Source organism: Grampus griseus (assembly GCF_964374135.1).
Source record: "Grampus griseus genome assembly, chromosome: 11".
In the NCBI taxonomy this organism is placed as follows: Eukaryota; Metazoa; Chordata; class Mammalia; order Artiodactyla; family Delphinidae; genus Grampus; species Grampus griseus.
Genome location: NC_139005.1, coordinates 7,917,539 through 7,933,653, shown reverse-complemented (window position 1 = coordinate 7,933,653; position 16,115 = coordinate 7,917,539). Strand labels below are relative to the sequence as shown.

The 16,115-nt window shown below is 34.1% G+C and overlaps 1 protein-coding gene across 1 annotated transcript; it reads left to right on the top strand.

Annotated features, from left to right (window-relative positions):
* Positions 1-320: 320 nt before the first annotated feature.
* Positions 321-4,657, top strand: LOC309829380 (NKG2-A/NKG2-B type II integral membrane protein-like; the record flags this gene model as incomplete). The annotated part of the gene is made up of 6 exons (XM_082665229.1): positions 321-507; positions 899-997; positions 1,481-1,534; positions 2,061-2,212; positions 4,121-4,221; positions 4,537-4,657. The coding sequence occupies 6 exons, from the start codon at positions 321-323 to the stop codon at positions 4,655-4,657; spliced, it is 714 nt and encodes a 237-aa protein (XP_082521355.1).
* Positions 4,658-16,115: the final 11,458 nt, after the last annotated feature.

Below are 16,115 nucleotides of genomic sequence, written 5' to 3'. Positions count from 1 at the left end.
TGTTAAAATATTTCTGTGGAATCTGAGTAGGATATTATTAGTCATGAACTTCTTTACTCCTCCCTAATTTATTGCTTTTCATTGTTTCAACCAAAAATATATTGTCAAATGTAGAATAACTTAAAAAAAAAAAGTATTCTACCATGAGACACTTGTTTAAAGCTCTAAGGAATTTAGAACCAGGCCTTAAGATTGTTCTACTGCGAAGTGAGCACTAGACTCTACCCCGCCCATTTTACTGTACTAGGGATCTCATCTTACATACACCATTCATTCCTAAGTACACTTAGGGCACTGTCTGACATAATTCAGCTGCAGAGATGAATAACCAAGGAGTAACCTATGCAGAACTGAAGGTAGCCAAGAACTCAAAGAGGCAGCAAATAAAACCTAAGGGCACTAAAAGTTCCATTTCAATAACTGAGCAGGAAATAACCTATGCAGAATTAAATCTTCAAAATGCTTCTCAGAATCTTCGAGGGAATGACAAGAACTACCACTGCAAAGGTAAAGCATTTAATAGTCACATGATGGAACTGTTCTAGGATATGCAGTTGGAGTACAGAGGTTGGAGAAAGAGTAGGGGATAAGTTCACGTATTTTTCATTTTGAGGAACAGAACTTAAAGTTGGAGATGGGATTCTAATGTGAAATTGGAGGACTACTTTTATTCTGGCATTGCTGTAATTTGTAGTCTTTGATCAACAACTCATGAAGCGTTATATATGCTGAAAATGCAAAGGTATATTCTGAGAGAAAGATTATAGTGGTAGAAATGGGCTTGGGGTCCGAGTTTATATATATAACTCCCTGTTTATGTGGGTTCTCTTGTTTGTAAACTTTCTAAACAACTGTCACCATCACTCTTTTCTCAGTGTTTCCTTTTCTTTCCCTGCAGATTTACCATCACCTCCAGAGAAGCTCATTGCTGGGGTTCTGGGAATCATCTGCCTTGTTTTGATGTCCAGTGTGGTAACAATGATAGTTTTTACTCCCTGTAAGTAGATTTTTGAAAAATTGTAAGGGAACTTTACACTTTAATGATGGTCAGTGCCTCTAAACACTTCATAATATTATGGAATGGGCATCTCATTAAAATGTATGCATTTAGACTAAATGTGGAATGGTTATTCTGAATTTGTCAAAAGTATACAACACAATAATTACAGAGAGTATGTATATGTATATTCTGATTTCATAACTCAAAAGCATGCTTTAGGATATTGAAAGATCTTACTGAGAAATACAAATTAATTCTTGAGATTGGTTAAAACAAATACTATAAGAGATGGTGATCTGTTCCTTTAGGCTTTTGAAATATTTTTTCAACCAAATCTTCATTACTTAATTTTTCTTGGTAAAATCAATTTTATTCCAGATTATTCTAATCCTAAGCAATAAACCAAATTTCAACTCAGAAACTACAATCATTATGATTTATTTAGATCAATATTAACTTTTATAATGATTAATTTTGTAGCTACTGCAATACGGGAGCAGAATAACTCCTCTCCGATAAAAAGGCTCCAGAAAGGTACATAATGATTTTCAAAGTTCTGATATAAATACAGTTTGTATTTTGTCTCTATCTTAGCGTAGTGAAAATAAGAATAGATTTTGGGGTTGAACATAAATTACAAAATATGGCAACAAATATTCATAAATAATGATTATAGGAGAGTGTTTCTCCCTATGCAACAATATGATCACCATACTCACTGTTGCCACTGGCTCAGATTTCCTCCCTCTGTAATATGATAAGAGACAAATAATTTTGCTATTCTAAAACAGAGGTTTCATTTCTTGATTTTCAGGACATGTAAAGAGTGGCTATTTCTGTGTGTTTGCTTTATACGGAGACATAAATTGGGGGGTGAGAGACTGACACTTCTGTGAATGTATGAGTGTGGTTTGTTTTATATGCACCAGCCTTGAGGGTGCATAGATGTGTTTTATATATATACACACATATATATTTATACCTATGCATATATGTAAGTTAGTTTTCATTTTTTTTAATTCAAATTGTTTTTAGATAATAATTCACAATCTTTCTTCAGAATGTCATGCTGGTCATTGTCCAAAACAGTGGTTTACATGTTCCAACAATTGCTATTGTATTCATTTGGAAAAAAAAACATGGCATGAGAGTGTGACGGCCTGTGCTGCTAAGAACTCTACTCTGCTTTATATAGATAATGAAGAAGAAAAGGTAAGATACTAAATGTTGCAAACACTTTGTTAAAGGCTTGATTCAGTCAATATTATATTTGCTAGGATTCACTTGCGGTTTTGTACATATTTGCAGTTTGTTTAAGGCCTATTAATGTTCCATTAAACAACAGAATACAACTTTATGATATTCTATTTATATTTTTATACCATTAATACACGTTTGATAATTTCCAGTTCTTGCTTTTCATAAAAAAAACATGTTTCTACAGATGCTATTATTTTCTAAAATAAACTGTGCTATTTAATTTTACAATATATAAAGGAAAATAAACATATCATGATTTTGCATATTGATCACAAAGTGTATAGAACCATGTAATTGCATATCAGATCGTGGAATAGAAGTTTCCACTTCATAGCAGCCCCACTCCTCTGTATTCTCTCATCACTTCTCCACCCTTCGTGTATACCCACTGTCCTGACTTTTGATATTATAGAATCTCTTTGCTTGGTTGTTGTTTTTTTTTTTTTTTGGTGGTACGCAGGCCTCTCACTGTTGTGGCCTCTCCCGTTGCGGAGCACAGGCTCTGGACGCGCAGGCTCAGCGGCCATGGCTCACGGGCCCAGCCGCTCCGTGGCATGTGGGATCTTCCCGGACCGGGGCACGAACCCGTGTCCCCTGCATCGGCAGGCGGACTCTCAACCACTGCGCCACCAGAGAAGCCCCTCTTTGCTTGTTTTTGAACTTCATATACATGGAATCATAGAGTATGCATTTTTCTTCTTGTCTCCTCTCACCCCCATATGCTATTTTTGCAATTCATCCATATTATTGCATTTATGTGTAGTTTGTAAATTTCCACTGCTCATTATGTAAATATAACATTTAAAATCCAATCTACCCAATGTCTCTGGTTACAGATGGAGTCTTATGCCCTCAGATATAAAGAGGCTTCCTGGGTTCAGTACTTTTAGTCATGGGATCCCCTTCGCTGGTCCCACCTCCACCCCTACCCCCCAACTCTGGTATCTCTCGGTGGAGGGGGAGGAGAAGCCCTTGCTCTGGCTGCTTCTTGTTAGCAGGTGTCCTGCTGGATCACCTTGTAAGGCTCACCTGGTGTCGCCCACAGGATTCCCCTCAACACCAAGGAGGAATGGCTAGGCTGGGTGTTGGGAAGCAGCAGGCCTAGGTCACTTTCTTCGGTTGGGTGGTGGATATAAGATGCCCCTAATAGTTGTTCCTTAACCCCAGGGTCGCAAACCATTTCGCCTTTCTCTTTCCACCTTTCAGAGTTCTCCTTGACTTGTGTCTTTCATTAGTTCCAGTGTTTACAGTTGTACTTAACTGGGCGCAGCTGAGAGAAATGAGTCTCTGACTCCTTGTCTGGTCCCTTGGATTCTAGCAACACAGAAACAGAGTGATTGGGGGTTGATCTAGTCAAAGAACGGTGTGAGCCCCAGGAAACCAAATCTTTGGCTTTCGTGTCACTTATATTCTCAATTTCATTCCCTTAATTTCCTTCTAAAACCGAAACTCTGAGAAACATAGAGGAGAAATCCATTGATATGGTCACAGTATCCTGAGAAATGGATGTCACAGAATCTAAAATCTTATTTAAAGCCTTGCTGTGTTAGTTTTGACAACATGGGTAACAGTTGAATTACATGAATCAGAATTTTCCTTATTAACCTAAGAAAAACAGTGAAACTGCTAAGCATAACTGTTTGAGTTAATTTTACATCAAAAGTACTGACCTTGGTTAATGTATTTGGCAATATTAAAACTTTGAACTTTAATATATTTTTAGTGTTAGATGAGACTCTTAACACTCATTTTGTTCAGAAAACTAAGGATCCTATGAAAGAACACACTACTTGCCTTTGAAAAATTAATAAAAATCTTTCATGACGACTATTTAAGTGAAAATTCTTTATTTTGGGCTAGAAATTCCTGGTGTCCCTATCAATTATGTCATGGATTTCAGTCTTTCGTAAAGGCCGTGATCATCCATGGATGTGGCTAAATGGTTCAACTTCCAAACTAAAGTAAGTTTTTAAAAATAATACTGTATAGAGGAGGAAAAGATTAAAAATTTTAAGAATAATATTAAAACATTTGTTTTAGTTGAATTATAGAAAGATGAAGGAGGATGTTGAAAGTTAATAAAATGTTGATATAGTTATTAAAGAATGGGCTCCTCAATAGCCCATTTCCCTAATAACAAGCTCTTACTAAAATTATATTAAAATATCATTACCCATTTTCAAAATAGCTTTTATTACAGTGACATGGAAAATGCTATTGTTTCATGAGTTGTCCTCATATGATATAACAGAATTGTGCTTTTTTTTCCATTACAGTATAACAGACCGATCACCTGCTGAACATAACTGTGCTCTGCTCTATTCAGATGGCATTAGATCAGACAGTTGTGAGCTTCCACATACATATAATTGCAAGGATCAGCTTGAGAAAACGTGAGTTTGGATGCTGTTGAGTAACTTTAACTTTTATGAAATGGAAATAATATTATGATTGTATAAATTTTAAAATGAATTATATTGAAATATAATATGCGCACCAAAAAGTATAGATATCGTTACTTTTGTGTCTGGCTTTTTTTACTCTACATTATTTTTATGGCCTTCAACCTTTGTAAAAGATCGCATGTTGTGTGAGTCCATTTATATGAAATATCAAGAAGAGGGAAACCTATTCTAGAGGCAGAGAGTGGATTGTTGGTTACCAAGGGCTGAGCAGAGGTAGGATTGGAAAATGACTGCTAATGGTTACTATGTTTCTTCTGGGGGCGATGAAAACGTCTAGAGTTTGTTACTGTTGATGGTTGTAAACTCTGTGAATATACTAAAGAAAAAAAATCACTGATTTATACACTTTAAGTGGATAAATTTCATGCCATGTAAATTACACCTCAATAAAGCTGTTTTTAAAAAAAATCCTGGAATTATGTTTGGGATTGCATTTAATCTTCAAAGTAATTTGTAAAGATAGTCATCTTTACAATATTGGCTCTTCCAGGCAATATCATGCTTTATCTCTCTATGAATTAGGTTTTCTTTAAATTCTCCCTATTATATTTTGTATTTTTCTATATTGAGTTCTTAAAGATACATTGGTATTTCACTCTCATGCTTTTGTAAATGACATCCTTATTTGAAAATTTTTAGTAAGTTTTACTGCTGTAAACAGTAATACAATGAGGTTTACATATTGGTCTTATAGCCAATGATTTCTCTGACTTTATGTATTAATTCTGTCATTTCAAATATATAGTCTTCTGGATTTTTATATAACAGCTCTTGCATTTGTAAATAATCACACTTTATTTCTTCTTTCCAGATGCAATTTTTTTTCTTGACTTATTTTTATAGGCTAGGATTTTATTTTCAATGTCGAATAGAAGGTACAGTAAAGGTTCTATATGTATCCTTTTCTATTTTCGAGGAAAAACTTTCAGTATTTCATCAATATGAGATTCATCTTAAGGTTTTTTTCATCATAAGTTTCTCATATGAAAACAGTTCCATAATATTCTCATTTTTCAAACAAATTTTATAATCAATTGACGTTACATTTGTATTGTTTTTCCATCAGTTGGAATGATAAACGTTTTCTCTGTATAATGATTATGAAGTAAATTACCTTTATTTCTTTCATATGTTAAACCAGTCTTGCATTTTGAAGTAAAATCACAATGATCATGTGTTGTCCTTTTTTAAAAAATCAATGCATATATTATATCTAGGTCAAGCTGAAGTTTTTCTTTATCTGTGTTCCCAAAGAAATTTGACTGAGTTTTCATTTACGTTATGTACTTGACAAGTTGTTACCAAGGCTATTTTTAGGAAGCATTTCCTTTTCTTTTACCTGGACCTTTGTGAAAGAGTACTGCTACGTTTTCAAGTGTTATTATTCACTACTAGTGCCATCTGAGCTTCTAGAACTTTTTTGTGGGAAGGTTTATATAACGAACTCAATTTCTTTACAATATGTGTTAGGTTTACTCAGGTTTCTATTTTTTGTGATGCATTTTGGTAATTTTCAATGTAGGATTTTTCTATTTTTTGTAGATACTAAAATGTTTTCATAATATTGCTTTTTTTATCTGTAAAAACCACATGCTATCCCCATATTTATTATAGACATAAAAGACTTGTTTCTTCTCAAATTTTTTTTTTTTTGGCCACACCGCATGGCTTGTGGGCTCTTAGTTCCCTGACCAAGGAATGAACCCGGGGCCTCGGCAGTGAGAGCGTGGTGTCTTAACCACTGAACCATCAGGGATTCCCTCTCCTCACCTTTCTTTCAGCAGTCTTTTATCAATTTTATTAAATGTTTTCAATGAGAATACATTTGGCCTTGTTCCTCTCTATTGTAATTTTGTTCTTTGTCTTGATTTTGTACTATTTATTGTTTTCTTCCTTCTACTTCATTTGGTTTTAATGTCACCTAAATTTAGCTTTTCCATTTTTAGTTTCTTGTGATGCATGCTTGGATTTCTGCTTTGTTTTGTTTTATTTAGTTTGTAAGGTAAGCATTTAAGGCAATCAATACTTCACAAGACAGACATTTGGTTTTATATTTTCCTTGTAATTCTTATAAAAATTTTGAACGTTCATTGTGGTGATTTCTATGGTCCATCTGTTACTTAGACATTTATTACTGAATTTAACACCATATAAGGATTTTCAAAGTTTTGGTTATTGACTTCTGCATATAGTAAAGAGCATTCTGTTTGGTTAGAGAACTTTCTGTGAAGCTAGAAATATTCCACATCTTTGTTAAAAGTGGCTGGTGTGAAAGAGGAACCAATATTAAAATATTATTTTTTTAACTAATTAAAATTGAATGCCCACATTTCAAGTGCCCACTTGCCAAACTTGCCTAGCGGCTACTGCAGTGACACCACTTCTATATTTTTATATGAATATGCTTGGAAATATGATTTATAGTGTATTTTTTGAAAATTTCTATGTAAAAAAATATGAATAGTCCATACTAGTATATAGTATGTGTTCTACATATATGTATTGATTAGTTGTCTAGTTTAAATCTTTCTTTAGCCTTACTGATATCTGCTTGTTTGTAAGCAGTGAGGGAGAATCGTTTAAATCTCTATTTGTAATAGTTCACTTTTTTCAAACTTATGTTGAACTTGTATTATTAAGTACATAAAGATTTTTTAGAAAACATTGCTAATAGTTTAGATACTCTATCTATCATTATGAAACATGCTTCATCATTTCCAATACGGCTCTTGCCTTCTATTATAACAGTATACTAACTATAGCAATTTTCTACTGGCTTGTGTTGCATGGTATATTTTTCATCTTTTTACTTTCCTCTTTCTTTAGGCTTTTGTTAAAGGAGTTTCTCATTAAGATAGTGAACAGTTATTTTAAATATTCTTAGAATTTAAATTGGAAGTTACTCTATATTTAACATAATTTTTAAATTATTCTAAGATATATTTACATATATTATTTATATATAAGTATGTATTGTATGTATATATAATTAATTAAGTATAATATAGTTATCCTTAATCAGAGATGAATGCTACCATTTCTTTGAACTCCACTTCTTTTGTTGTTTTCTTTTTATCTTTCACAATAACTATTTTAACTATTTTAACTATCCTCTGTTGTCAGTTTAATGTTTTAAATATTATGTTATTAGTGCCCCACATTTTACAGCATAAATTCTTAACTCAGTAAAGTCTAACAAATTAATACCTTTACCCTTTCTCGAAAAGTGAAAAGACATAACTACCTTCTACCTTTATTTACTGCTTATGCCGTATTTGCTCCCTTGAATTCGAATACAAATATATATTTTAAAATTTGAAACTTTATTGTTAATATTTTGTCGACTCGATATCCATTAAATATATCCACATAATTCTTACAACTCTTCTTTCCCTTCTGCATATCCAGGTTTTCACCTAGAATAAGGGTTTCTTTTTTTATATATACACCTTTATTGGAGTATAATTGATTCACAATGCTGTGTTAGTTTTGTTGTACAACAAAGCGAATCAGCCATATGCATACATATATCCCCATATCCCCTCGCTCTAGAGCCTCCCTCCCACCTTCCCTATCCCACCCCTCTAGGTGGTCGCAAAACACGGAGCTGATGTTCCTGTGTTATGCAGCTATTTCCCACTAGCTATTTTACATTTGGTAGTGTATATATGTCAATACTTCTCTCATTTTGCCCCAGCTTCCCCTCCCAACCCTGTGTCCTCAAGTCCATTCTCTATGTCTGTGTCTTTATTCCTGGCCCACTGCTAGGTTCATCAGTACCATTTTTTTAAAAATTCCATACATATGTGTTAGCATATGGTATTTGTTTTTCTCTTTCTGACAGTTCATTCTGTATGACAGACTCTAGGTCCATCCACCACATACAAATAACTCAATTTCGTTTCTTTTTAGGGCTGAGTAATATTCCATTGTATGTGTATGCAACATCTTCTTTATCCATTCATCTGTCAATGGACACGTAGGTTGCTTCCATGTCCTGGCTATTGTAAATAGGGCTGCAATGAACATTGTATGAACAATGTATATTTGCATTGTTATATCTTCTTGATGAATAACTCTTTTGTCATTATATACAATGACTTTCTTTAGCTCTTGTTACCATTTTTGTTTAAATTCTATTTTGTTTGTTATAAGTATCACTACCCCTTCTTTATTTTGGTTTCCAATTCTGTGGAAATATCGTTTTTCATCCCTTCACTTTTAGCCTAAGTGAATCCTCAAAGCTGAAGTGAGTCCCTATACGTATATATGTAGTTGGGTCTCAGTTTTCTTATCCATCCAGTCACTCTATGCCTTTTGGTTGGAGAATTCAATCCATTTACATTTAAGGTAATTATTAACAGGCAGGCACTTACTTAAGCCATTTTATTGTTTTCTGGATGTTTTGTAGTTTCCTTGTTCTTTTCTCTTTCTCTTGCTGCATTTGTTTGTGAATTGATAATTTCCCATAGTGGTATGTTTTGATTCTCTTCTCTTTATTTTTTTGTGAATCTATCATAGGTTTTCACTTTGTGGTTACCTTCAGGCTTAAATAATACATGCTATAGATATAACAATCTATTTTATGCTGATAACAACTTCAGTTGCAAACCAAACCTTACCTTTTTACTCACTCTTTTTATGTTTTTCATATCACAAAAAGGTAATTTTTTTATATTGTGTGTTTAAAAACAAATTATTTTTGCTATAGTTATTTCTAATATTCTTTTCCTTTAACCTTTATACTATTTCAGTATTAGAGTATTCTGGATTTGACCTTGACCAATGTCCTGTATATTTTCTAGGTTCTCATGTTACTAATTAGCATCCTTTCATTTGAGGTTAAAGAACCCCTTTCAGCATTTCTCATAAGACAGGTCTAGTGATGATGAATTTCCTCAGCTTTTGTTTGTTTTTTTGAGAAGACCTTTATCTTTCAATTCTGAAGGACAAATTTGCCAGGTTGAATATTCTTGCTTGGCAGTTTTTTTCCCCGGCACTATCCCACTCTCTCCTGGTTTGTAAGGTTTTGCTTGGAAATCTCATAGCCCTCTAGGAGTTCCCCTGTAAGTTACTATCTTCTTTTTCTCCCACTGGTTTTAAGACTATCTCTTTGTCCTTGATTTCTTTTTACAGTTTTATTATAATGTGTCTTGGAGAGAATCTCTTTAAGTTGATTTTGATTGGTGACTCAGGAGCTTCATAAATGTGGGTATCAAAATCTCTCAGCAGACTTGGGAAGTTCTCACCATTATTTTTTCAAAATAACTTTCCACCCCCTTGTCCCTCTCTCCTCCTGGAACTCCAGTAGTCTGCAAGTTGGTTCTTTTGATGATATGCCATATATCATACAGGCTTTATTCACTTTTTTAGTTGGTCTTTCTTTCTTCTCCTCTGACTGGATAATTTCAAAGGTCTTGTCTTCTAGTTTACAGATTCTTTCTTTTGCTTGATCCATTTGGTGTTGATGCTTCCATTATATTTTTGTTTCATCTATTGTATTCTTCAATTCTGTTTAGTTCTTTTTACGATTTGTATCACTTTGCTAACCTTATCATTTTTCATTTATTGTTTTCCTTACAGTGTTGAATTATTTTTCTTTTTTTCTTCTAGCTTGTTGAGCTTCCCTGAAACAGCTATTTTGAATTCTTTATTGGTTAATTCATAGATTTCCATGTCTTTGGGGTTGGTTGCTGGAAAATTACTGTGATCCTTTGGTGGTGACATTTTTCATGCTTCTTGAAGTTTTCTATTGCTGTCTTTGTATTTGAAGTAGTAGCCACCTTCTCCCGTTATTCACTGACCTCAGGAGAGAATTACCTTCCATCAAAACTGCTAGTGATTCTGAGGCTTTTTAGGACCTTTTATGGATGCCCCTGCTCCACACTTTGTGCTCCCTCTTGTGGCAAAAGTTTTAAGTTTGTATACCTTATCTTAATTTTGCAATGAACCAGGCTGGGTGCTGAAAGCCTTTCTTTTGTTTTCACAAACATGATGTTAAAGTTCATGTTTGTGGTCTCTTGTTGGCCTTCAGATTCAGACTAGGTTTCTGCACATGCTCACTAGCCATCTGCCAAAGCTCACTCTCTATGCTACAGTTGGGAGTGCCCACAGGGAGGCAACTACAGGGTGTGGGTGTTTTGAGGTGAGGTGAGCTTATTACTGAGGGTGCCTGTGGGCCAGTTGGGCGGATCCAAGTGGCTCATAGGCAGGTTTCCTGATGGAGCCAGTGACACAGTTAGTAGGATCTGCATCCTTTTAATGCCCTTTTAGAGTCCTATTTGCTGCTATCTTAGACTCTTCTCAGCCCCCCAGTTATACATATGATTCGGTGCCCTGGGTGAGGCATGAGAGAAATCAGCCTCTTTGGCAGCCTCCCATATAGCTGAGAAGGCCGGGTGCTCACTCACACTCTCTTACTTTTCCTAGTGGAAAAAACATGGGCCAAGAAGGTCTCTCTTGGCCCTAAAACTGTGTTTCCATGGAGGAAGGGTAACGTAGGTAAAGTCAGGTTGCTCCTCTTATCTTCTCTAATGCATCCAATCTCATATTCTTTGCTCCAGTGGTGTGGTGGAACTTCTTCTCTGGAAGCCTGGACCTCCACAAGGGTTCTTTTGTCTGTGAGTGATTGTCTAAGACATTGTTTTCCAGAGGTTCCCTGAAAGAGGGAGGAACTGGAGCTGGTTCACAGGCAACTGCAGGGTCCACAGATGGGACTGAGTTCTGTATCACTCAATTTCAAATCATATAAAGTGGAAAACACCAAGAATAGTCAAGACAGTGTGGGTGAAGAGCATGAAGAATATATTTTCTCATTAGTCCGAGGAACCGAACCAAATTCTGGAAAAAAAAAAGTCTATGAATATATTGAACAATAAATATGTGGTTGCAGAGGTAATATTACAGATCCTAAGAAAAGAATAGATTATTCAATAAAGATGATGGAAAAAATCATTTCCCTGTGGAAAAGTATTGAATATCAGAGATCTAATTATGAAAGACGTCCTCACAAGTTTAACAGAAAATACAGTTGCAAACTTCAAAACCTTTGGTGAAGGATACAGTTCTCAATCAAATTTCCAAAAATCCAAATCATAAATGCAAACGATGCTATAAAGTAATAATTAAATAAGTAAATTTATTATCTGGACAGTAAAATATATTATTAAGATTGGAAAGATACACCCAGCCTAGCACAGATTATACAATCAGTGAGTGGTTTGCTGGATCGGGCTCATAGCTAATCAAAAGAGATTATTGTTAAAATTTCAGGAATTTTGAAAACAAGCTGTTAAACACAATCATTACTAAAATTCAATTATATAAATATAAATATTGTAAATCATACTAACAATAAAAGTAATAAATACTCAAAACTCATTTTTAGTTATTTTGCTAAATTTACTATACTTATGAAGTTATTTGCATCTATCATATCTGGTTGTTGAAATACTGTACAATGTTGTACTACTATAAATCTCTTCCCTTCTCAATTCTGCATTCAGTGGTATCAGGTTAGTAGCTTTAAATTTGATTATGGTCAGAGTACTTACACAAATAAAATTGGCAAACTCTACCAATGAGATCTTCCCCACCACCATAGAGTGGGTTTTTAAACATTTACTAATTTACACTGGGTGCACTTAACAATAGATTTCTATCTAGAATATACAAAGAACTTATGTAAGTCCATAAAAAGGCAACCGATTCAACATAAAATATGTGAAAAGACAATTCACAGAGAATTAGACCTGAATATTCCTTAATGATACTATTATAAAAGTTAAATGTAAGTAATTATCATGCAAAGGCAAACCAAGACATCCTAACAAAATTTTGTATTCACGATATTAGAAATATGAAAAGATTGTAGATTCCAAATCATGGATATGGTGTAAAAAAATGGAAGTTCTCATGTACTTCTGCTTGGGGTGAAAGTAATAACAAGTTTTGAAAAGCAATTTGTCAATATTTGTGAAGTTTTGAATATACTTATACTAGTACCCCAAAACTGGTAAGTACATAGTCTAGAAGAAACACTCCTGTAAATATGGTTAAGGAAAGATATTGAAGAACATTCAAGACAGAATTTTGAGTGATAATAAAAATGAAAAACAGGAAGAATCTGAGTATCCTTAGAAAAGAAAATAGGTGAAAATATTGTCCTATATTCATAGAATAGACTATATTTTATGAAGAAAGTGAATAAAATAGCACAATATTGAGTATATCAATATTAAGGGAGGTCAAAAATATAAATTTGAGCCAATATAAATAATTCTAAAAATACACATTATACATTGTTTATGTCCTTTTTAAAAATACATGCAAGACATAGCCGTATGTATTAGATATAAATAAATAGGTAATAGGGATCCTCTAAAGGGAAAAGAGGGAATTAAATTATGAATGAGCAGATAAAAATTTTATATCTATTCATAATATATTTCCTAAGCTTGATAGTGGGTACATTAGTGTTTGTCATATTATTCTTTAAGCAAAAATTATTATCAATAAGGCAATTTAGAAATGTTTCAGAATATTTATATAAACTTAGAGCAACAGAAGACTTTGTAGGCAACCCAGTACACCCCCTAATCAATAAATAAAAGACTAGAAATATTTATCTACGTAACATAACAATTATGTCAAATAAATAATGGAAAATATATAAAACTCATAACTAATGTTTGATGAGCACTTATTATGTACCATACATTATTTTATGTGCTAAAGATACATCAGTGAAGGAGACAAACTTCCTGTCCTTTCATATTTTATATTCTGGTGAGGAAGAAATATAAAAAGCAAAATAAACAGGTTAGAATAAATGATACAAGTAAAAATAAGTTACATTAAGAAATAAAACATATTAATAGTGTGTTCAGGAAAAGAAACTCTAGAAGATAACATTTGACAGAAGTTAAACGAAATAATGAACTTATCTGGGCAAATAAAATTCATATCTGTCGGAGCAGAAAGGCCAAAGAAATAAACGGTGTTGGTGAGGAACAATAAAAAGAACAATGAGTCTAAAGAGAGAGAAAGAAGATGAAGAATAGGTCAAGAGAGAAGAAAAGTTGATATGGACCTAGTGCTTGACCACTTCTGAGTATTAAAAAAACAGAAATGAGGTACACATTTTTGCAAGTACTTTTTAGATGGTTTTCATTCTTTTGACTGCATCACTCCGCTGAGACTGAAAATGTGAGTCATTGCTCTTAAAGACACAAGCATATATGTCTTTAATAATCTAAAACAACATCTAATTACAAGGAAATATTTGGCTTTCTGGTTTGTAATCACATCGGGAACCACCACTCAAACCCTGTTTTAGTGTAATAGTGATTATTCCTATTAACCTTGAGAACACATCACTTTTGAAAATTTCTTTTTTAACTTGTCTTCTTGACATTTCTTATTAAGAGAAAATTCTGTAAACCACAGAGTATTTTTTAAACAAACTGTCTAACATTAAAGATATTTAGAAAGTAAAACTTCGTGTTTTGAATCATAAAACTAAGGCCCATGAGGTCCATTTGTATTTTAAAATAGAAATGGGTTAAAAATCCCAGCTGGCTTTACACCTTATTATGTCTATATATTAGGTCATCATCCCCTTCCTTAAACTGCTTACTCTAGTATCCTCTCTATTAATGGTACCATCATTATTTCATTCAGTAAAAAATAAAAACGTATGCATCTTTCTTATCCTTTCCCTCTCCCCACTCTTTTTTTTTTTCGGGACACGGGCCTCTCACTGCCGTGGCCTCTCCCGTTGCGGAGCACAGGCTCCAGACGCACAGGCTCAGCGGCCATGGCCCACGGGCCCAGCCGCTCCGCAGCATGTGGGATCTTCCCGGACCTGGGCACGAACCCGTGTCCCCTGCATCGGCAGGCGGACTCTCAACCACTGTGCCACCAGGGAAGCCCCCTCTCCCCACCCTTGTCTTCACCTACTGTCAGATCTAATGTCATCAACTATGTCAGTAACCTCCCAATTATTGTCGTCTTCACAATTCCTAACATCACAGTTTTGGATAAAAACACTATTTACTTCTACTGTCCCTAACTATTTTTCTTATTTGTTCTTTATCCCCATCTGTATCAAATCTATTGTCCTCTGAACAGGTCAAATTGTCTACCCACAGTGTGGAAACCTGACCTTATCAATCCTTTCTTAAAACTCCTCAAAGGGCTTTTACTGACTATATGGTGCTATTCAAGCTTAGATTATGAATCTTTCTTCTCACTCACACACACCCACTTCTTGTCCTTCCAGACTGTTCCAGGTTCCATCCATCTCCAGATATTCATAACCTCACCTAATAAACCAACAGTACTGGAGTGTGTATAGCTCTCTTTATTCATTTTACTGTCTCTTTCTTCTGAGTCTTTGTCGTTTCCATCTTCAATTCTTGGTATGTGTTAACCCCGTTCCACTTGATATCTAACATATTGTTTTAAAAAACACTCCCTCTAAATCACCTAATCGAGGACATCTTCCCTAACACCATTTCCTCATAGTTGATACTGGTAATCCATTGCAAAATTGTTATGTATAATCCTAGCTTCTCTACTACCCAGTAATTGTGTCTACCATTGCAAATTGCATATTAATTTAAAACCATATGCTTATGTCTATGCCTTTAATAGATTGTGGACAATTCGATGATAGGGATTGTGCTATATACTTTATTAAACTATGTATATCCATTGCCAAACAATATGCTTGACACACAGAAATCCTTAACAGATACTAGCTCAAACAATAAACAAGAAACAGCCTTCATGAAAATACAGCAGTTTCCTATTTGTATGTTTATTTATATATTCTGTTGTGCTTTGATGTTGTTAATTCTGTGTAAAATAATGGAGAAAAAAATTAATGCAGTTTAAAAAGGCTCCAGGAGATGGGCTAACACCACAGAAGGAACATTGTAAGCTTTTAGTAGTTATTTTCAAACTCTCCAAGAGGATAATGTGAGAACTGTAGAGCTTAAACTGAATGCATTTTTATTCTTGTGTACACAAATGAATCTACTGGGAACAAATGAAGAAGCAATACATAAATTAGAATTTGACCAACTGCTGTTAGGTGCATTTAAAAAAAAAGTTGTGACTTGGGAGACCTTGGTTCTACCTAGATCTTCAACGAATGAGCCTTTTTCTTTGGGAAAAGTGCTGTCTTATTCCTAACTCTATGTCCTTGGGCACCTGGGATAAGTACTGTCCAAATTTCATGATATTTACACAATTCTACTATTCTTTGATATTTAAAGTACTGAAGTAAACACAAAATCCACTTGGATGCAAGATGCAGAAGTTGTAAATAGCATCTTTCTTTTTTTCCATGAATGTGGAGATTACTGCTGTGGCAGGAAGTGTAA